The sequence below is a fragment of the Haliotis cracherodii genome, unplaced genomic scaffold (assembly GCF_022045235.1).
Source record: "Haliotis cracherodii isolate W230 unplaced genomic scaffold, xgHalCrac1.p SCAF_5, whole genome shotgun sequence".
Lineage (NCBI taxonomy): Eukaryota > Metazoa > Mollusca > Gastropoda > Lepetellida > Haliotidae > Haliotis > Haliotis cracherodii.
This window is the reverse complement of record NW_027266308.1, coordinates 48293824-48318467: the sequence shown is the minus strand read 5'-3', so window position 1 is coordinate 48318467 and position 24644 is coordinate 48293824. Positions and strand designations below refer to the sequence as shown.

The 24644-nt window shown below is 38.2% G+C and overlaps 1 protein-coding gene across 2 annotated transcripts; it reads left to right on the top strand.

Moving 5' to 3' along the window:
* Positions 1–157: 157 nt before the first annotated feature.
* On the top strand, positions 158–24644 carry LOC139442838 (molybdenum cofactor biosynthesis protein 1-like). Of its 2 annotated transcripts, none has more exons than XM_071223739.1 (9): positions 158–468; positions 4573–4867; positions 5528–5760; positions 16081–16152; positions 16890–17042; positions 17950–18060; positions 19602–19722; positions 21256–21303; positions 22408–24644. In XM_071223739.1, exons 1-9 carry the CDS (start codon positions 337–339, stop codon positions 23193–23195), a joined length of 1953 nt encoding a protein of 650 aa, XP_071079840.1. In that variant the 5' UTR covers positions 158–336; the 3' UTR covers positions 23196–24644. The 2 variants fall into 2 exon arrangements, with proteins under 2 accessions (XP_071079840.1, XP_071079841.1); XM_071223740.1 differs by having other exon boundaries at positions 21256–21330; positions 22408–22496.

Here is a 24644-nt window from a genome sequence, read left to right as displayed (position 1 = left end):
TTTAATTTACAGGATCCGTTTCCGAATATAGAAACAATTCCACATTTTGTACAAAACAAACACAGCTTTCACCTTCTGAGACAGAACCCAGCTTTGCGTCGCGAAACAAAGCTGGGTTCCGTCTCTTCATAACAAAACTTGACGATGCGTAGGGAGCGCAGGCAACGCAACTCCAAAACCGTGACATACATTGAGAACGAGATGCGTAGCCCCGATATAATGCTTCCAGTGGCAAATAAGCGCAGTATACCGGTGTGCCCAGGAAAGCTGTAAACGGGTGTTCTGTTTGTCGACATTTGTGCACAGTCATGTCGACCTGACAAGATTTCCAACACGATGTTAGGGCGGAGAGGATTCGAACTTTTTCGACACTTGAGGTGCTGGGATGGTGCCGAAAACTGCACACAGATGTGGCAACACTCCTCCTCACTAACGAAGGCTAACATCAGCGAGGCGGTTAATGAAAAGGTAACACGACAATTAACACAATCAATAGTGACAGTTATTCAGTAAGCTTATCTCGATGTTCTCCATCATCAGATGATCATGTTGTCAATGTTTATTTTGTTGTTTTCAAAACGTTCATGTCGCTACAAGTTTTATTGCCTGTCTCCCTCTAGGACAGGGCGCAGTCTAGAGTCATGTTAATTTAGGAAATAATATTCTAAAAAGTCGAGATATGTATTACCCTGCCCAATTATGTTAGGCATTTATTAGGATCTGTGGCAACAGAGACTCGAGCTCTTATTGCTATTACATTTTTAAAAAATGTGTTTCAATTAATATTTGGGGAAACAAATCGTTCAGAGAACATCAAGATTATTATTGTTGGTTCAATATTTTTTTCTATAGTTGATAATGTAGTGTAGCCTGCTTACATGGCTTAGGTGTACAATACATGTAATAATGACAATGTGGTCTTTCACAAATGAGGTTTAAATTTTATCGGAATAGTCATACGCAGTATAATAAAACGGTCTGTAACTAGTATTGTATTGTTGAAAAAACAAGAGTTTAATTTTGTCTTAGAATCTCTCCACTTGGCCTCAGCATTGAACTATGAAATATATATTTAAATATGACAGGAACAGTTCTAAACCCATGTTTGTTTGTTTGTTGTTGTTTAACGCCGCACTCAGCAATATTCCAGCTATATGACGGCGGTCTGTAAATAATCAAGTCTGGACCAGACAATCCAGTGATTGACATAATGAGCATTGATCCACGCAATTGGAATCAATGACATGAATCAACCAAGTCAGCGAGCCTCACCATCCTATCCTGTTAGTCGCCTCTTATGATGAGCATAGTCGCCTTTTATGGCAAGCATGGGTCGCTAAAGACCTATTCTACCCCGGATCCTCACGGGTCTCTAAACCCATGTGCATGGTGTTATTACCATTGCCTCAGTTATGAGGTGACAAGTTGTATTCTATTTGATATAAAGGTGACGTTTTGTTAAGTTAATTTTTTAACATGGAGATGTTGTTATGTGGTACATTAAGAAATGAATAATCGCATTGACAATTGCGAATTGAGCTCATTGTGGCAAGGGAGCAGTTGTTTATGTAAACAGGAAATTATGAAGAATAATTGCATTAACCGAATGTTCTCCAAGTGCTTGGAGCATTGGTCTGCACGGCTGTAAGAAACAATGTGCAATTGCCAAATATTAGAATGGAGACTGCTGATTTTGTGACATCGTAGAACTATGGGTTGTTGCTCACACTATCAACCACTGGTTTGGTTGGCCAAATATGATGCTGGAATACTGTTGTGTAAAACAACATTCACTTACTGCTGTGTCCTCAATACCAGTTTCACTATATTCAATTCCAACCAACTCCATAGTCGAGTGAATAGAGAGTTTACCAAGAGAGCAGATGATCAGTGATTCAATCCCTTTGAAGAGAGGTGACCGTCTCTGTGGTCTAGTGGTAGAGCGTCATACCAAAAGACGTTAAAAGATTGTACTTGTTGTTACCCTGTCTGGCGCTCGGCATTAAGGGGCTAGAACACGGATTCGTCGGCTCGGAGTCAGTATACTGTGTCTAGGTGTAGTATTTATGTTAAACTGCAACATGGTATCTCAGTGGGCTAGCACTGTAAATCGATATCAGTCCAGACTAGTACAAGCCGTCACAAACTCACACACTCACGTGCATGCACTTCACTACATAAGTGCAATAATCGTGGAAGCGATGTTAAACCCCATTTCACCTCACCTTTGAATATATGTGAGCTTCACTGTACATCTGCATCAATATATCAATATATGGAGAAAGTGAAGTAACACCATTTTCAGAGTCTTTAAATCATTATTTAAATCGATATGAGGTGTGCATGGTATAGTGACGTCAATGGTTAGTCAGCTAATGAAATGAGTGCTGGAGAAACATAGTAGTGAATACAAGCCTGAGAAACATGGTAGTGAATATAAACCTGTGAAATATAGTTGTGAATACAAGCCTGAAAAACATAGTAGTGAATATAAACCTGTGAAATATAGTTGTGAATACAAGCCTGAGAAACATAGTAGTGAATATAAACCTGTGAAATATAGTTGTGAATACAAGCCTGAGAAACATAGTAGTGAATATAAACCTGTGAAATATAGTTGTGAATACAAGCCTGAGAAACATAGTAGTGAATATAAACCTGTGAAATATAGTTGTGAATACAAGCCTGAGAAACATAGTAGTGAATATAAACCTGTGAAATATAGTTGTGAATACAAGCCTGAGAAACATAGTAGTGAATATAAACCTGTGAAATATAGTTGTGAATACAAGCCTGAGAAACATAGTAGTGAATATAAACCTGTGAAATATAGTTGTGAATACAAGCCTGAGAAACATAGTAGTGAATAAACCTGTGAAATATAGTTGTGAATACAAGCCTGAGAAACATAGTAGTGAATATAAACCTGTGAAATATAGTTGTGAATACAAGCCTGAGAAACATAGAAGTGAATATAAACCTGTGAAATATAGTTGTGAATACAAGCCTGAGAAACATAGTAGTGAATATAAACCTGTGAAATATAGTTGTGAATACAAGCCTGAGAAACATAGTAGTGAATATAAACCTGTGAAATATAGTTGTGAATATAAGCCTGAGAAAAGGAGTGAATATAAACCTGTGAAATATATTTGTGAATTCAAGCCTGAGAAACAAAGTAGTGAATACAAGCCTGAGAAACATGGTAGTGAAAACAAACCTGTGAAATATAGTTGTGAATACAAGCCTGAGAAACATAGTAGTGAATACAAGCCTGAGAAACATAGTAGTGAATACAAACCTGTGAAATATAGTCATGAATACAAGCCTGAGAAACAAAGTAGTGAATACAAGCCTGAGAAACATAGTGGTGAATACAAACCTGTTAATCATAGTATTGAATACAAGCCTGTGAAACATAGTAGTGAATACAAACCTGTTAAACATAGTAGTGAATACAAACCTGAGAAACATAGTAGTGAATACAAGCCTGTGAAACATGGTAGTGAATACAAGCCTGTGAAACATGGTAGTGAATGCAAGCCTGTGAAACATGGTAGTGAATACAAGCCTTGAAACATAGTAGTGAATACAAGCCTGTGAAACATAGTAGTGAATACAAGCCTGAGAAACATGGAAGTGAATACAAACCTGTTAAACAAAGTAGTGAATACAAACCTGTGAAATATAGTTGTGAATACAAACCTGTGAAACATAGTAGTGAATACAAGCCTGTTAAACATAGTAGTGAATACAAGCCTGTGAAACATAGTGGTGAATACAAGCATGTGAAACATGGTAGTGAATACACACCTGTGAAACATGGTAGTGAATACAAGCCTGTGGAACATGGTAGTGAATACAAACCTGTGAAACATTGTAGTGAATACAAGCCTGTGAATTTCTTCCTTGAGAGGCATTTAGAAGTTGGAGTACTAAGTAGGTGAGGTGAGGTGAAATGGGGTTTAACGTCGCGTCATAGATAATTGCACTTGTATAGCGACGTGCACGTACGTGTGTGTGTTTGTCTGGCTGCTTGTACTAGTCAGGACTGATGCCGATTTATAGTGCTAGCTCACTGAGATACCATGCCGACATGAATACCCCACTCAGACACAGTATACTGACTCCGAGCCGACCAGTCCTTGTTTTAGCCCCTTAATGCCGAGCCCCAGACAGGGTAACAACAAGTACCATCTTTTAACGTCTTTTGGTATGACGCGGCCGGGGATCAAACCCCGGACCTTCCGCTCTCCTGCCGGACGCTCTACCACTAGACCACAGAGGCGGTCTGGAGTACTAAGTAAGGATTAGATAGCTAAGATAAGATATATGGATGAACAACTACTTTATTACAGTTAAGACCAACAGTTCGGTGTAGGTTCTAACTCCATGATAAAATGATGAATTATTGACCCACCATTGCTCACCGCCTTCTGCTCCTGGAAACTGCTGTATGTACTGTAATCATAATATTCTGCCTGGTGCTCAGATTCACACACATTAGTGACAATGCAGAATCTGAGACACCCAATCACATGGTCACATATATTCCACATTTCCTGTTCACAGGTAGAGTCTCCTGCTTTGAAACCGGAGCAGAAGTCGGTTCCTTCATTCTCAGACTTCCTCACCGATACATTCGGACGGCAACACACGTACCTGCGTATTTCCCTGACGGAGCGCTGCAACCTCCGATGTCAGTACTGCATGCCGCAGGAGGGGGTGCAGCTCTCCCCCAAGCAGATGCTTCTGAGTACTGACGAGATCCTAGCACTGTCCCAAATGTTTGTCAAGGAGGGGATCACCAAAATCAGACTGACAGGGGGAGAGCCCACAGTCAGGAGGGACCTGGTCGATATCCTCAGTGAGTTGTCCTTCTTGATGTATGTTCCTTTCAAAGGGGCCTCATGTCACCTCACTTACCGGGTAAAAGTGGATCTTTCGTTCAGGATAGATGTTACATGCTTATGTACCTTGTATACTCCCCAGGGAGCTGAGAATGAAAATCAAGTACACACTGATCCTTTGACTGGGGTAATAATGTAGCACTTTGAGCATGCTTAAGGCGATACGGTGCGGATTTGACGCATGAGAAATATGTACATTGCTATGATTATTATCCATATTTCATTTCATTGCGTATTAATTGCTAAAGGGGGGCACGGGTGGCCCAGTCGTCTAAGGCGCCACGATTCGCTGTGCAGAGTTGCGTCCCTTGGGCACGCCAGAAACCTATGATTGTGGGTTTGAATCCCGGTTCGGCCCGATTATGTTTCTAAGTTTGTCAGCACCATACCCGTGCTCATGGGTTTCACCGTCTGAAACCTGCATCACTTCGGGCTTTCCGCCCACAGTAAGCTGACACGCCGTGGTATATATAACTGGAATACTGTTAAAAGCGGCGTTAAACTCAAACTCACTCACTCACTAATTGTTAAAAGTGGGAGGTTCATCCAGTGGAGCCCTTGTCTATGGTTTCATTGTGTGTCATTCTTAAAGACTTACTCAAGTAATTTCTTTTCAGAGGGACTGGACAGTTTACGATCTGAGGGTCTAAAGTCCATTGCCATGACAACCAATGGAATCACACTATCCAGACGGTTGCCTCTGTACCAGGATGCTGGTCTGGATCAGCTGAACATCAGTCTTGATACTCTAGTACCTCCAAAGTTTGAATTCATCACGCGACGGAAAGGTTTTGAGAAAGTCCTGCAGGGTATCGACAAGGCACTGGAGCTGGGATATGAACCAGTCAAGGTAAGAATATGTTGAGGAGTCAGAATAGAGGCAGTGAGTGAGTGAGTGAGTGCCACTTTGAACTGTGTACATGTTATTTCAGATTGTTTGGTGATGTCATCTTTTGTAAGCTCGGTTGTCAAGCATGTTGATTGTAATCAGAGAGAATCTAGGATTCTGAATAACTACCAGTGGATCATGGCACGACAAAGGGGAACAACTCTTGATCCCCTCAATAAAATGGGACGTAAATATATTCCAGTATGTCATTGAACTAAATTGGTCTGCATTTGGGAAGAAGTCGATTTCAGTTGTTCAGTACCCAGATCCATTACTAAATTGGTCAGTATTAAGTCAGTCAGTTGAAGTATTTGACCTGTATAAAACTGGATAAAGAAGTGACTGAACATTTGCCAGAATAATGACATGTAATGATTTAATCAACAATTAAGAAGTTCTTCTGTCCAGCATGCACAAAGGGTGCCTTAACCTTTAGCCTGCTGAATTGTTTTCAGACTTCTTGGCCCTGCCTGCTGGATTAATTTTAGCATAAGGCGATGTAAAGAGGGTGGGTGATTTCAAACAGCTGGTGCTTCATTATACAAAGGCCAATTGAAGAAATATTTTGCACATTTATTCCTGACAGAAAAATACACATTACTATGTAAAAAAATCCTGATGTTTTCAATCATACCAAGGTCAAGACCAAAACGAACACAAAATTTGTAAATTTTCGTAATCTTGCCTGAATTACGATATTGAAGGTGGTTTACGTTTCATGTTAGGAACCTTTCTAAATCGTTAAATTTGTGCAAATTGATTTCAATAATCAGATCACCGATATCTTAATTTTAACTGAGTCTAAAGTCGATGTTTTTTATTGGTAAGTATCAGCGCGGTGGTAAATTATGAACCATTTCTGTAAATTTATTATCAAAACGTTAAACAGAAAAAAAACTAAATTTTCGAGGTCACCATGTCAGTTGCAGAAATACGAACATTCGAGTTAATCTAACATGTCACGTTATCAAATTTGCAGGAAACAATAAATGACTCATGAATATTCACCAATCCTTATTTCAAGTGTTTTGGTTGAATATTTACGATATACGAAAATACAAATACCATGTCATGATGCTAGCAGACGTTCGAACATCAAACATGGCGCGCTTCGCTCGACCTCGGCGTAACTTATTGCTATTTTACTATCAACAAAGTTTACACTGTCTTCATGTTTATAACTTGGCGAAAGTTGACGATCTTCTAAATAGAAGATTGTTTCATTTGTCATTTTCCGTTTAATATGACGAGAGAAAAATGAAAATAAAGATCGTAAATTCTGAGAGCAATATTTCAGTTTGCGCAAAGGTCACCGGATGTGATGTCACAGACAGGGGTAGTCTGCTGATAATCTTTCGAAACAAAACAATTACAGTCAATTTTGAAATATTTCGCCTGTATTATAAAGAATAAACACAAATCACTACATACTATCAGTAATCACCACTAACATGAAATTACAAAGTGATTTTCACGATATAATTGACGTATTTTTTAATCCGTTGGACCTTGCATGCTCCCGTGACCCGGAAACGGGAGACGATGAATCAACACGCCACATGCGAGTTTCTCGGTATCTTTTATTTGAACTTTTGTTGATACATAAGGATCACCATTCCATGTTACGTTGAATATAAAGTGATATGATTCATGTATATGCGATGTACATGTTGATGACTTTGTTTTCACTATAATAATTATGTGTTTGAAGCAATAAGTCCATAGAAATCGTCGATCGGCAACGATCACATCCCACAACAGGTGCGCGAAAATAGGCGTTACAAAACGTATTTCAAAATAGCATTCATGCGATGCCGAATATGGTAGGATATACGCAGGTGGTTGATGTAAATATATATATTAAAAATACGATATACATATTACCAGTGTTAGTTTCTAATTAAATGTGGGATATTTAAATATTTTTTCCTTTTATAATTTAATACATTTATCAATTCTAGATCTAGCATGATTTTACAACAATTCATGGATAATCTTAAAATTTATTCCATCAATATAGAGACCGCCATGATTGCGTATTGATGATAGATTTGTTAATGTTTAATTATATAATCTGTTCACAGCTTCTAAAATATTAAGTTATATTTAGTATCTATTTTTTCCACACTGATTATGTGTATGGATACTAAATATTGGTCAACAGGTCAATGCATCAGCACAGTGTAACTGATCAGACTTTAATTATTATCTTTAGTTTAAACATATTTTATTCAACAATTGTCATCTTTCACCTGAACATAAATTATGTGCATAAGTAACTATTTGATGTCATTATTTAAGTTTAGTATTTCATAAAATAATATAGAAATAGATAAGATCCTTATATGAACCTATACATACACAACTCATATGGACATTAATCTTGTGTATGAAGTTGTTTGTTTCCAAAAAACTAATTCTTAAATATAATTGTAATATGAATACGATACATTAATTTCTTGTAACAGAACATGATATTTTTGTTTGTTTAATCACAAGAACCAGGGTGGCACTTAGCTGGTGAGTTAGCCATATATTTATAAGAGAATGTTATCTTTTGAAAAAGGAATAGGGCACATATACATACATTGACAATTCTTGCAGTTCTGTTCGGTTGGAGAAATGTACATGGAAATATCCTACCTTATGTATTTTTTCAGGGTTCTCACCAATGAAATAATGTGTAATTAGTGTGGCAGGACTTTCCAGGTTTGTTGCAGTATGCTCTCGTGTGCTTGACAGTGACACTCATGCATGTCCCCTGAAGGAACATGAACCATTGTGAAATGTGATCAACAGGTTTCGTCTTCAGTCAATATAATGTACAAAAATTCTAAATAAATGCAGATCATCACCAGCTTTGGATCTGACATCCTTAATCATTTTGATGGGTTTCTGAATATACAGTCAGTATAGGTCCTTATGTTCTTTGTGTCTCTCAGCCTTCTGGGTGGAATGAAAAGAAATGTCCCTGTATACATGATTACTTTTGTCAGATGTATTTTGTCCTGTCAGCCACACCCCCTGACTTTATGTGACCTTATGTGGTTAATTTTCGCATACATGTACTGCTGCAAACCTGTTTTTCCCTTGTATATGCAATCACAGTATCAAACTTAATCAGCTGGTGTGTCACTAGTTCCTCAGTTGGTGTGTGTAAAAGTGCCCTTGCCATCATGAAACAAGAAATGCCAAAAACAAAAGCATTTGCAATAACAAAAAACCCACATTTGTCCTTTCTTGAATAATCTTAGGATTAGTACTTCAAATTTTTTGTGTCATCAATTAATTATTAAATTTCATAAGGATTTTTCTTGGATGGACCAATAACAAACCATCTGACAAGTTAGACTCAATTATTACTTTAAAAGCCCTCATTTCTGAGGTGTCCATATTTTTTTTCTACTTTTAGGACAAAACATGAGCCGTCTACCTGAGCTTGGTTACGTAAACAAATACTTGTTTAAAATGTGAAATGGAATTCCACTGATTAGATATCTTTTTTTTTATCTAATTGTTCTATGAAATCCATTTGAAATGTGCTTTTTTGTACGTAAAATGTCTTGAGAGCTTGTGCCCAAACAGGTATGTGCTTTTGTGCCCAGAATATTTTTGTATTACAGTTTTGTAGTTTCAAACTTACACATTGCTTTTTGTATGAAAAAAGTTAATTTATTATCACTTTTCTGTCAAAACGCTAGATCTACAATTACCTTACGGTTTACCAATTTACTGGCCTCTTCTCTAGTGACAAGAATTTATTACTTTCCTATCACAATCAGTCAATTTGAGTTGTGCCAATGTGGACTGACTACACTCAAGGACCACGTACATTTAGGTTAGTCATATTATGAACTTGATGAAATGTTTTACAATAATGTTCAGCTCATTGTTTGAAAAAATAAATATGATCAAAAAGATTTAGTTTAGTTTTTTTGGGTACAAAATCATCAAGTGCTTTGGGTACAATTTTGTTATGGGTACAAAATCGCATAGGCCCTACATTTATCCAGTCGACGTGAGTACCTACTTCCATCCGTTCTGAAGATTGGGGAGGGGGAGTAAACGTTCTAAAAACAATCCTTAATATTCTAAATTGTCCTTCTTGCAATGACAGACCAATAACAATATTCTGTTGTTATTATTATGGCATATGAATATGTTAAATCGCTCTCCGCTGTCGTCGTTTTCAGAAAATAATTTTAAAATCATCGAGCGCGGAATCCATTACGGTTTCGGATTTAGACTTACAAATTTGATGTTACGCATCGGAGGCGATCACGTATAAATATGAAACAAATTGGAGTGAAGACTGCTATCCAGATCAATAAATAGTAAACAAATGTCGAAAAAAAGTAAACTATGTATTTTCTTTTGAATTTGAATCTATTTCGGAATTTGTTTTATGATCGCTTACCAACTTTTGCATATTTTGCTTCGATGTGTCATGCGGTACGTGCTTCCGGTTTCAGAAATGATAGGTAAAAATGCAAGTATTTCGATTATTTTCCGTAAACTGCATTATATTGCTATTGCATGATTTACCTAGAATGTATAACAGTTCAGATTTTGCGTATCATCCAATATTTGTCATTATTTGTAGTGTTTGTTGACTTTATTCAACTACACAAATCGCGAGTTAGGCCACGCCCAAACGTATCACCGACGTTTGTCGGCTTGTTGATGTGTCCGAAAGTTTATCAAACGAAATCATTTGAAAACTCTATAAAAATGATATTTTTTACACAGATTTATACATTCGTGTCAATAATTCTAGAAAATGAAGTTAGATGTAACAAAATTATTATAATAGTCTTACGGGATCACTATGCATGTGGAGTTGTTTGTTTACCGCCGTTGCCATGATCGCACAAGATTCATCCAATCGATGATGTTACGATTCAGATTGTTTTTGTTTATAATTAATTACTTCGAAAATTGCTAATTTTTAGAAATTAAGGAACTTGAGTGTGTTCCTTTCGTCGTCAAACAATAAATTATGATCGATCGTGAAAAATGATAACATTATAAAGAAAATATCGGACTGCATGCCGATCAGCGTGAAGTGCCAAAAGTTAACAATGGCCGTTTGTGGTAGTTGTGTGCCGCGAAGTTTGGCTAAAACTTTTTAAACTCGCGATATTTTCTTTTTGAGGTAAATACACTACTGAAAGTTGTGATATTGAGCAAGCTGAGCATTTATGCATGCCATACGTAATTTAAATGTAACGCAAAGCCTTCTTGGTAAATAGATATGGCGAGTTTTGTTTGTGGATGTCCTTATGCTATTCGCCTGTCGAACTGGTTCGACAGTAGCAACACTGGTAGTGACAAACTCTGTCGAACTGGTTCGACAGTAGCATTGAGAGCTTTAAAGCCCCATCTGCGGTAGTAACTACCGCACTCTAGTGGGCGGAGCTTATACAAGTGATCTGACAGGTCAATATGACGTCATCATAAACACATAGATTTCATTGGTTAATGCGTAAACGGGTGACGTCATGTAAACACCCACCCACGTGGGCCGTTTGACAACAAGGACGTAAGTTTTAATGGTAATATAAATATCTAACAAACGATTACAAGACTTTTCAACAAACGCGTTCATCTTTGGTTTCAAAACCTACCTGCCATGTCGTCTTCACATCTTCATAAAATGATACCGTGTGAATGTCCACGATTTATCCAACACACAAATTATAGTTCTAGATTTCTAGACTAGAACGAAATATGTTTGTCGTAATGCATATGAGCAGTGTAAATGAACAAGAAACATAATATGTGTTGGGGCACCAATCGTTATCCTGTGGTGTACGGTATATCTGCAGTTTATAAATAGCATTTCTCACAATATATACGGCAATCGGTGATTTCAACAATGTTTTTCTTCGTTGTGTTCGTCTTGCCTCATCTGGATGACAACGATCGTGTAAAAAAACCTGGTCAAAAATATTTTCAATTGATCAAAGTAGTTTCTTGTCGTTTTTTCATTGCCCAGTAGCAATGTATTTTGACAAAGTCTCACTTGTCCGATGAAGCTCTTCGTGCCGAAGTAACTCGATCCGTGAAACTTGGCGAGTCCGAGTGACCCAGATCCCTTTTGATTGGCATGCCAAGTGTCATTTGCATACGGCCATCTAATTGTTTGTATGTGTTTCTCCCCTCAAGCCTCAACTAATCAGAGAGCGGGTGGACGAAATAAAATATATGACTTATCAAAAAATGTCTTTCAATAATTGTGTAAGTAATTTTATGACATTTTAAAAAAACACTTGATACTAGAATCAAGTCTATGAATTAATTTATGATGTAGATCGATTCGCTTTGCTTCGGAAACGAATTTTTAATAAACAACGGAACAAAGATAAAGTTGACCTGGTTTTATGACGGTGCATTTGTAGATGTAGAAGTATTTCTTTTATTAGATCGGTGGGCAATTTTCCACTGCCGCAGCAAAATTGAGACACGAAGACATTATATTATTTCACGTCGGAAATGAGATAAAAATATTCAAATACGGACAGCCTCACAGACTTCGAAACGATGTTCAGATAAATATTTGTTCACATTAGTTCTGTCATGTGCGTGAAAATGGGTTTCATCATTACTTTCATCAAGCTTACATTCAGGTCGCTTGCTACTTTGGCAGTCGTGTTATGTCTCGAAGCTCAAAGCAACAATGTTTCTCTCAGATACATTTTTCTCTCCATTCACGACGAATATCTGGGCAGTTGAATTCAACAATGTAATACACACGGCCTCATTCACGGCGTCATCGCAAAGATTTCTTCCAAATACCCACCATGTGATCAGGGTTACGACCTTGGGATAAATTAATAAATCATTTTGCATTTTTAGAAAATATTATTTTTTTCGTGAATATTATAATTAAAAAATATCCCCTAGATGGTACTTTTTCATTGCACTGGGTATTTCTTTTATTACTTTCTAAAACTTTTTATTTTCGCATTTCTGACCACGCGATCTCCTAGCAACCACGCCCCATGAGCGCATCCAGTTGCTGCTTACAACTGTGAAGATCTTTGCAATTTCGCTTGTCTTCAATATGAGCAACAGAAGATTTTCATGTGAAGCCTACTTTGACGAAGAATTGTTCGAGATAATCAGGGAGCCTTATGTCATTTCGATTATGACATTGGTGACTTTATCGTGGAGAAAGTTCCAATTCAAGTTGACATCATTCCGATTCACAACTCGAATCGACAAGATGGCGCCTCTCTTCCCGCCCTTGCAAGGGCAACAGAAACTTTGATAAATTCAGTGACGATTCTTGGGATTAGTGAATCAGTGTCACAGCTAGATTTCATTGTGGAACCAGATGAAGCCGAATATGTATGTTCGCCCTTCTTTTGTCAACCATGCGCGACACGGCACAGGCAATCGCAGTTAAGGAATGGTGCGGCCACCATGTTGCAGAAATTCGTCGATTCGAGCACATTGCTTCTGGTCGAAGTGTTTGGAGAGATTGTAGATACTTGGACTTGAAGAAACAGAATTAAACGTTGCAGCAGATCAGAGACCATATAATATTATATGGTCTCTGAGCAGATGAAGGATTGGTGTGGACAAAACGGGAAAGGGATCCCAGATTGTATTTTAAAACTTGTGCGCTAAGTGTATCCAAATACCCCGAACAAAAATACATGGGACAAGTGTGGATCTAATGATCAAACTCAGTTTTGTGTGTGAAAATTCTGTGAAAGTGAAGGAAGTTCATAATTAAAGTTGTCTTGGAATATGTGTATTGGAGTTTTCGTTTATCGTAAGTACAATATTATCTGGATACGCCTTCTGTAGGTCAAATCATGAAATATATTTCGTTACTCATTTACCAATTGCTTATGTGCATTGTTATTTTGATACACGTGACATATTCATCTATTGTAGTCAAGCTGAGGAATATTGGCGTAACTTCTGGTGCTTCAAGTTAGGCCCCTTCCTAAACATTAGTTGAAAAATCTGTAATAATTTACGTTTTATGAATATAAACTGATTATTGTGTGGCATAAATCTAACTGTTGAATGCAAATGACCAAAACAAAACAAGTATCTGTAATTTTCGGATAGAACTGAAAGAATCGCGTCGTCAATTTCGTATTTAAGTATCGTTACTCTTACATTAACCGAAACTGATGTTCTGCCGTAAAAATATACAACACAATACACTTTGACCACAAATGCATTAAATGTGTCACATGTACACATGACCATGTGCTTTGCTATTTATAGCGCTAACGTAATTAAGCTCCGCCCACTGTGATTGATGCAGACGCCAAACACGATCGATTCGATTTTTTATGATAAAACTACAGAAAATTTATTTACTTATATCTTGATATGGAGCCATTTTTTGTATCCATGGTTTGTTATTCAAGTTGATACGAAGTTTGACGGTCAATGGTGATCTGGTTCCCGTATGGTTTTCAAAAAACCTCTCCCGACACTCGGTTGTGTTTACATTGTCAGTCATTGTTCGAAACTGAAACACCGCCACCTTGCGGGCTATTTATAGTCAGGGTGGGGCTTTAACAGCAACAACTATCTTGACTGGTGCAGGCAATAAGGAAAATATTGAACATTAAGGCTAAAAAAATAATTGTCTTGGTTCTCAGGCACCGCCTGCATATTCATAAAATCCGCCTCATGTTTCATTTCTATTTCCATTTTCAAAAAATGTAAAAAATCCTTATACATTAAAACAATGCGATCCAAGATATCAGACAGTTACATCCTATTACATGTGCACTGCTTTACTGCGCATCTTGTGTTATGGTCATGGCGGCAATAGGAATTTGTATGCCTGTTTTTGTAGGGAGGCCCTTCCCAGGTTGATGGAACATAACTGTTTATTTAGTTACATACTAGTTTGAACAAGCAACAACAAACAAAAACACCACCTGCCCGCACTATATTTTTAAAAGTCATTGCCTGAGAACCAATTCTTTTAATTTTTTTAAGCCTTACCCTGAGACTCTTATTAATAAGTTCAATAAATATGTCGGTTGAGCTTGAGTTGAATTTGTAGACAGGTCATCAGATACCGTAGTATTGCCAGTTAAGTTAATATAGTACTGTAGAGAAGTTAAGTACTACCACATTCTTTCATTATACTATAGTTAATCTGTCATGCCTATTCTTTCATAATACTATTGTTAATATGTCATGCCTATTCTTTAACTATACTAAAGTTAATCTGTCATGCCTATTCTTTCATAATACTATAGTTAATATGTCATGCCTATTCTTTAACTATACTATAGTTAATCTGTCATGCCTATTCTTTCATTATACTATAGTTAATCTGTCATGGCATGACGTATTAACTGTAGTAATATGAAAGAATCAAGAATAGAGCTTGTCTGGTTGAAGACGTGATTCATGTTGATGTAGAGCTTGCCTGGTAGAAGACGTGAATCATGTTTATGTAGAGCTTGCCTGGTAGAAGACGTGAATCATGTTTACCCGGTATGTAGAGCTTGCCTGGTAGAAGAAGTTATTCATGTTTACGTAGAGCTTGCTTGGTAGAAGACGTGAATCATGTTTATGTAGAGCTTGCCTGGTAGAAGATGTGATTCATGTTTATGTAGAGCTTGCCTGGGAGAAGACATGAATCATGTTTATGTAGAACTTGCCTGGTAGAAGATGTGATTCATGTTTATGTAGAGTTTGCCTGGTAGAAGACGTGAATCATGTTTATGTAGAGCTTGCCTGGTAGAAGATGTGAATCATGTTTATGTAGAGCTTGCCTGGTAGAAGACGTGAATCATGTTTATGTAGAGCTTGCCTGGTAGAAGACGTTATTCATGTTTATGTAGAGCTTGCCTGGTAGAAGACGTTATTCATGTTTATGTAGAGCTTGCTTGGTAGAAGACGTGAATCATGTTTATGTAGAGCTTGCCTAGTAGAAGACGTGAATCATGTTTATGTAGAGCTTACCAGGTTGAAGACGTGAATCATGTTTATGTAGAGCTTGCTTGGTAGAAGACGTGAATCATGTTTATGTAGAGCTTGCCTGGTAGAAGACGTTATTCATGTTTATGTAGAGCTTGCTTGGTAGAAGACGTGAATCATGTTTATGTAGAGCTTGCTTGGCAGAAGATGTGATTCATATTTATGTAGAGCTTGCCTGGTAGAAGACGTGAATCATGTAAAGGTAGGTATTTAGGATTTCTGTGGAATACATTGTTGACTTTATTCTGATATACTGAGAAGGATGGCAGGAGGTAGACAAGACGTGATGAAGCAAGGTTTACTTTTCAGGTGAACTGTGTTGTGATGAGGGGCCTAAATGAGGAGGAAATCTTGGACTTCGTGGAGTTCACACAACACAAGGTAGGTGCATACACTGGAATTTGCTTGGGACAATCTGTTTGTCAGTCCACTGGACAATTGTAGCAGGATCACGAGGGGTACATGGGGTTTTATGCGTCCCTCGTAAGGTTTGATACCACGAGCCAGGTACATTGGGTTTTAAGGGTCCCATCTTAGGTTTTATACCACGAGCCTCTGGTAAAACCTAACGAGGGATGCATAAAACCCCATGTACCCTGAGAACAAAGAAAACAGCTGTTTGATTGAGCTGAGGTTAGCTTGCGCTGTGTCACACGACTTCCATTAACTTGAAAAAAGTGTGCAGCTTTTTTCTTTGAAGTGGGTTAATTAGGGATTCATTCTGCCTCTCAGAAATCTACGTGCAGCCTGACTTGCACATGGTGGGGTATAAGAGGTGTTTTTCCCTGCTGAGAAATTTATTCCCATCCAATACACAGTATCTTATCAAGATCACGTGGACCAATCAGATCTCATCTTTATGACCTGAGGGTATATGATAATGTGATTTAAAACCTCTGCCATGTGAGATTGGCCAATCAGAATCAATTATTTTCAACTATTTTCCAAATTACTGGTAGACTGTAACAGAGTTAATGTTTACTAATACATTGTATTAAACCTCATTACATGTTAAAGAACTGTTGATGTTTTTTATATTTTTATTGTTAGAGAAAAAACGTTGTGCTGTTTCGAGATGTTGTATGCCATGCATGTGTATGTGTATGTTTGAACCACAGAAAGTGGACATCCGCTTCATTGAGTACATGCCCTTCGGAGGCAACAAGTGGAACTTCAACAAGCTGGTGTCCTACCAGCAGATGCTGGACATCATCAGGTCTCGGTGGCCAGACCTTGACCGGCTGTCTGACCATGCTAATGATACGTCTAAAGTGAGTGCCTTCCATCGTGTCAATAAAAGGAAATGTTATTTTACGTATTTTCATTTATAATTTGTGCTCACTACTTTGACACAAGGTGAGGTGAAATGGGGTTCAACATTGCATTCAATATTATTGCACATACTTAGCGATGCGCATGCAAGTGTGTGTGTAGCTGCTTGTATAAGTCAGGATTTCTGTCGGTTTCGTAGCACCAGCCCACTGAGATAACACATCACAGTTTAACATGGATACCCCACTCAGACACATACTGACTTATCCCCTTTATGCCGAGCGCCAGACAGGGTAACAACAAGTGACATCTTTATAACGATTTTTTGTATGATGCGTCAAGGAGGATTGAACCACCGCCCTTACGCTCTGCAGGCATACACTCTATCCACTGCACCACGGAGGGGGTAATTTAACACAAAATGATTGCTATTGTCCCTATCACCACGCAATTGGATACAATGACATGCATTAACCAAGTCAGCAAGCATGACCACCCGATCCCGTAAGACGCTACTAAAGGGATTGGGTGGTCAGATTCCCTGACTTGGTTGATGCATGTCATCGTATCCCAATTCTGTGGATTGATGCTGATAATGTCAATCACTGGATTGTCTGGTCCAGACTCGATTATATACAGACCACCATCATATAGCTGGAATACTGCTGAGTGCAGCGTTAATCAACAAACAAACAAACAAAACGAGTCATATCAGCAAGTCCATTTGTTATATTTATGTTGGTTATCTTAGCTCTTATTCATGTTCATGGCAATGTTACCTACATCATGTACATGGTAAGAAAAGCACTCTAAATATCTCAGTGGGGTAGCACTATGAAACCGGCATTTGTCTGGACTAGTGCAAGCAGAGACACACCCACACACATATATGGTTTCTTGTTTCAGGCCTACAAAGTGCCTGGATTTGCAGGACAGGTTGGGTTCATTACTTCGATGAGCGAGCATTTCTGTGGCACTTGTAACAGACTCAGGATGACTGCTGATGGCAACCTCAAAGTAGGTCATCTTTACTGCAACAATTTAAAGAGTCTTAAGAAATCCCTGTATTGTTGAGTATAGTGGCACTACCTCTGTGTTGTTAATGGTCTATAGTTAACATCATTTTATCATTTAACTAAAGCATTTATCCATGAAATAAGCTTATGACATAAAAACATGTATGTCATACCCCAATGACATAAGTATGCAAATTAGATATGCAAATTAGATAACCGGAAGAGGGACTTTTTTTCGCCGGTGCACGTGAGTAGCTGTTTACAAACAACATGGATACCTTTGATGTTGGAGACAATGTTTTAATAGATCAAAGGGGAAGTGCTACCGTGATATCCGTGTTGACAAATGGATATTACAGGTTACAGGTTGATGGTACTTTTTTTCTCAGCGAAGGAATATGTCATAAAGGAGTTAAGAGGTTGTTTATTTTGGTTTACACGGCTATGGAAAACATGTATCACTACGCACGATCTATACGTAAGATTTCGACAAGTTGCTGATGTTATTATTAATGCAATTATTCCTTAATAGGGAAGCAAAAATGATAAATAGAATTCATCACTCGTGTTTTTTGATATGGGAAATATCAACCTCGTCCCGTTAATCGGTATTTGCCCTGCCAAAGGCTTGGCAAATACCGATTAACTAAGACTCGGTTGATATTTCCCATATTAAAAAACACTCGTGATGAATCCTCTATATATGTCTGTCTTGAAATATATGGCACATGTAGTTACAACAGTCCTAGCACCTAGTGCATGGGCATTGTAAGGGCCATGCTTGTAGATTCCACCAAAGAGGTAAACGTCTAAGATCTGCATCACTTCACGTTTTTCCCTCTTCACTATTATATAAATGAAATACTGTTCAAGGTGGTGTGAAATCGAACTCACTCCCCATGGCTGTGTCACAGAGCATGATAGAGAATGACTTGGCCCTAAAGCATCATGATATATGTGACATTGAGTATGGAACTGGTTTACATTTAACTATTGATTGTCATTGGGTGTGGGGACACAGAGGACTCTCTAAGATAAGTTAGTGATGCAGAGCAATACCTGCCAAAAACCTGCACTTGACCTTTCCTATGTTACTCGCCACTATTTGCTGTCCACGGCGATATTTGCTAATATATTGGCTAGTGAACAATCCCAGTAAGCACCCCTTCCGATTGATGAATGTACCCAAGACATATTTATTCGTGTATAATATGCACTCGTGTGTTATAAGCACCTATAATTATGGGCAATTATATTCTGGAAAATATATCTGTCATTTATAATACACACAGACTTTTCTTTTGTATCATTTCAGGCTGCCAGCATAAACCATAAAATTTACAATCTTTTAACTCTGTTTTTTTTCCCCCAAATTATAATCTAATAAGAGCCCTGTATTTCTAATTTTGAGAGCGCCCTGGGTGCTTATTACGTCAAATACGGTAAGCCTAACTCACTCATCCACTCCTTATTAAGCGGACACATCAAGATATAACTGTTAAAAGTGGCTTTGAACCCTACTCCCCTACTCCTTGTTTGTAGGTGTGCCTCCACGGAGAGGCGGAGGTGTCTTTGCGAGATGCTCTGAGGAACAACACATCAGATGAGGAGATGCTGGAGATTATCGGGGCAGCAGTCAAGAGGAAAAAGAAGCAGCATGCAGGTGAAGAATCAGGGCTTGTCAGGGAGATTATTTTGGGGGAAATATCAGTAAGAAAGAGAATTTATGGATGTCAACTTCTTTATTATGAGGAAAACAACGTCTTGAAGTATATGATGAAGGTGAAAGAGAAAGCATATACTCCGAAACGTTGTGTTCCTCATGATTACATCCATAAATTCTCTTCCTTATGTGTATCACTTCTAAATGCCTTTCAAAGACTTGAAATATCAGTGTTGAGTTTTTGGCACGATAGATGATAAGTACTAGAACTAGATGGTATTATTAAAAAGGTAGAAACTGTATAATCTTTTTCTTGTTGAGCAGATGTCTTGTGGCATGTGTAGAGCGGACTACTTGTGGAGCAGACATCTTACAGAACTGATATCTTGTTGAACAGACCTCATATAGATTAGATATCCTGTAGGTCAGACACTTTGTAGAACAGACTTCATGCAGAGCAGACATTTTCAAGAGCAAAAGTTTTGTAGAGTAGATATAATGTCTTGTTGATAAGACATTCTTTTGAGCAGACGTCTTCCAGAGTAGATATCATGTAAAGCAGAGGTCTTGTGATGTGTAGAGCAGACTTCTCGAAGAGCAGATATCATGTAGAGCAGATGTCTTGTGATGTGTAGAGCAGACATCATCCAGAGCAGATATCATGTAGAGCAAACATTTAGTAGAGCAGACATTATGTGGAAACGTTGTCTTGTGATGTGTAGAGCAGACTTCTCTAAGAGCAGATATCATGTAGAGCAGATGTCTTGTGATGTGTAGAGCAGACATCATCCAGAGCAGATATCATGTAGAGCAAACATTTAGTAGAGCAGACATTATGTGGAAACGTTGTCTTGTGATGTGTAGAGCAGACTTCTCTAAGAGCAGATATCATGTAGAGCAGATGTCTTGTGATGTGTAGAGCAGACATCATCCAGAGCAGATATCATGTAGAGCAAACATTTAGTAGAGCAGACATTATGTGGAGACGTTGTCTTGTGATGTGTAGAGCAGACATCATCCAGAGCAGATATCATGTAGAGCAGACATTTAGTAGAGCAGACATTATGTGGAGACGTTGTCTTGTGATGTGTAGAGTAGACTTCTTGAAGAGCAGATATCATGTAGAGCAAACATTTAGTAGATCAGACATTATGTGGAGACGTTGTCTTGTGTTGTGTAGAGCAGACTCCTCGAAGAGAAGATATCATGTAGAGCAGACATTTAGTAGAGCAGACATTATGTGGAGACGTTGTCTTGTGATGTGTAGAGCAGACATCATCCAGAGCAGATATCATGTAGAGCAAACATTTAGTAGAGCAGACATTATGTGGAGACGTTGTCTTGTGTTGTGTAGTGCAGACTCCTGGAAGAGAAGATATCATGTAGAGCAGACATTTAGTAGAGCAGACATTATGTGGAGACGTTGTCCTGGAAATGTCTGGTAGAGTAAAGAACTGGTAGAGTGGTCAAGATCCACAGCAGACACATTGTCATGTAGACTCAATTCGACGCATTACATTTTATCTTTTCTAGGAATGCTGAATTTATCCAAGATGAAAAATCGGCCGATGATACTGATTGGTGGGTGACGGTGGTTCTTTTGTTCACGTATGTACACATTATGTGACACAAATATACAACAGCATACACATAAACAACAGTCAGCAGTTTACTCAACTTATACCCTCACCTAATCTACAGAGATTGTCCCGTTCAGTTCATGGAAAATGACTGGATGCTGATATTGCTTCAGGTTTACAGTACTGAAATACAGTCAAAGACTGTTGTGTCGAACTTTGATGTGTCAAATTTTCGATGTCTCGAAGTAAAAGACTGGTCCCTGTGTATTCCTTCTTTATTCATCATTTTCGGTTGTTTTGAACCTCAGATAACTTGAAGTATTTGCATAGGTACTTTCAACTTTGACTCAACAGAGTTTGTAAAAATTTTACCAAGTCTTGTTGAGAACATATATATATATATATGAGACTAGGATATATTTAGAAATGAAATAATTTTTGTACATATTATTTGTAGTGGAGAATAATATCCATCTGTTTGAGATAAAAATTAAAGACATTTTTCGGAACACAAAGCTTTTGATCCTGTTTTGAACAGATAAGAATGTGCCTTGTTATTCTTTGTGGACTTGTGTTCAAAGTCGTAAACTCAGACGAACATAAAATACTTATGAACAATAACCAGACAATCACTTGATTGTGTCATCATGCATATCGCAGTTGTCAGGTTTGTTCAGGATAAGATGTACAGCCATAATCATGTCACAGGTCAGTAGATATGTATTGGTGACCAAGTATTGGTGCTCAGGATGTGATCAAGTTCACTGTTTTTAATGAATACACAAGTAGATCAGTTGTCAATGAGGGGATATGGGGGTACCCTGTTCTCTGAGGTGCAGCAGTTTGCTGTGCAGAGTTATGTCCCTTATGCATCTCAGGAACCCATGATCATGGGTTTGCATCCCAATTCATTCTGATTATATTTTTTCTATGTTTTCCTGCTCCATGCCCATGCTAGTGGTTTCATGAACATGATAATGTCTTAAGATCTGTGTCACTTTCAGCTTTCCACGCACATCAAAATGACACACCATCTTATAACTGAAATACTGTTCAAAGTGTTCAAACTCATTCTCTTTTAGATTTTTATGTTGTTTCATTTCAGACCACGGTTCAAAGACAAATCATTTTAATCAGCCAAACTCACGACCTACAGCTTCTTCTGTGATACTGCCCATGTTTAGAAGAGAATACTTTCATAGACATAAATCAGGTTGTGTTCATTTAACGAGAGATATTTTACATGTTGCAATGGGAAAGGGGTCTCACTGCTCTAATCAAATCAGACTTTTTAGTGCCTTTCGTAAAACATTTTCTTCATATGATGATGACAATATGAAATATTGGGAGGCTGACCTTAAAGAACGCAGGAAGGAACGGGAGGACGTCGACCTTGAGCCAAACTCAGGAAGCCAGTCTCAATTAACACATACTGATGAGAAGGGCAGAGCGATGATGGTGGACGTTGGGTCTAAACCAGAAACTGAACGAATTGCTTTAGCAGAAGGGAGAATTGTTTTGGGAAAGGAGGTGTTTGACCTTGTAAAGGAAAATGGGATTAAGAAAGGTGATGTTCTGACAGTTTCACAAATTGCAGGAATAATGGCAGCAAAGAAAACAGCCGACTTTATTCCTCTGTGCCATAACATTCCTATTTCAAAAGTTGACCTGACGTTCACCCTCGAGGAAGAGGAATACAGTATTGTGATCAGGTCGTCTGTGAAGACTCGAGGTCAGACGGGAGTTGAGATGGAGGCCCTGGTGGCTGTCTCCATGGCAGCGTTGACCATCTATGACATGTGTAAAGCCGTCACTCACAACATGGTGATCAGCGACATCAGACTTCTTAGCAAAACAGGGGGACAGAGGGGGGATTATTTCAAGGAAAATTGACATTTCCAGCCATTATCCTACCTCATCTTTTGTAAGAGTTATTTGGATGTTATAATGTCAAATGTTCCGATGTAGCAGCCATAAGATTTCCAGGTCCCGTGATGGGATTCAAACTGAAGACTTTCTGTAGGACAATGCCTCATGGTCCACGTGACCAAAGAGGTTAACCCCATCAACAAGCTGACACGATAAGTGTGTCCTCTGTGGGATGACTCCGTTCCCTATTACACTGACAAGGTATGATATAACTGAATTACTGTTTCCAAGAAGTGTTACCCAACTCCTTCACTCAGGCATTCATTGTCTATTACTATTTCTTTGTTAATTGGCTGCACCTCATAGATTCTACATGCCACAGAGGGTTGCATATTTAGTTAGAAATATACCCAGAATAGGCAGCTCAAATGTATCAAAGCAATAGCTATGTTGATACTTTATTTGAAATTGGTTCACAGCTTCTTCAACTCCCCCCCCCCCCGAAATATAAAGTGAAACAAATGTTCTTTAAAGCACCAATCTCATTAAAATCAGATATTAGTTTTCGCTATCGCTAAACAAAGATCTGAGGACATCCCATTACAGGTCACGTCAGAATGACCTTTCGCGAATTTTGACCAACCAATGAAATGACTGACAAGAAATCGACATTGGCCAATCAGAAGGCAGCTTTCTCGAGCTTTACGCCACTAGTTTCCAACTGGCGACTATGCTTTGAAACATATTTTGACGTATTCTCGATTAGAAATTTTAAGACTGATAAGAAGAACATTCTGGAATGGCTCACAGATGACCCTGATTGTATGAATATAACCATAAAACCTGTAACTGTCGTTCGGAATACCCCGTGTTAAATATATGGTGGTTGCATGATCAGAAAACACATTCTGACTGTCACTTTCATGATCTGGTAAGCGATGCTCTGATTGGTTGGATGAAAGGTCGATCTGACGTGACCCGTAATGGGATGTCCTCAGATCTTAGTTTAGCGGTAGCGAGAACTAAGATCTGATTTTAATGAGATTGTTAAAGCAAATCTAAGAGATATCTATAACATCTTTTATATTTTTTCCCACCTACGGACCAAGATTATTCACCAAAGAAACATGTGAACCAAGAAATAACACATCTAAACCGTGTTAACAGGAATAAAATGTTAATAAGATTAGTTGGAAGTTGGTTTTGATATCTAATAGTTGATTGGTTAATGGCGTGTCATAGTACCTGACGGCATGGATTGTTGATCACAATATCAATCACTGGATTGTCTGTCCCAGACTCAACAATTTACAAGCAGGCCACTGGATATATCTAGAATATTGCCGAGTGTGGTGTTTAAAAACAAGCAAACAAATGAAATCTTTAGGAACATTGAAAATACAAATTTGAAAAAAACAACATGTGGAACTGAGTTTTTCTGGTCAGTTGACTCCCTTGCTTCTGGAAGATGGG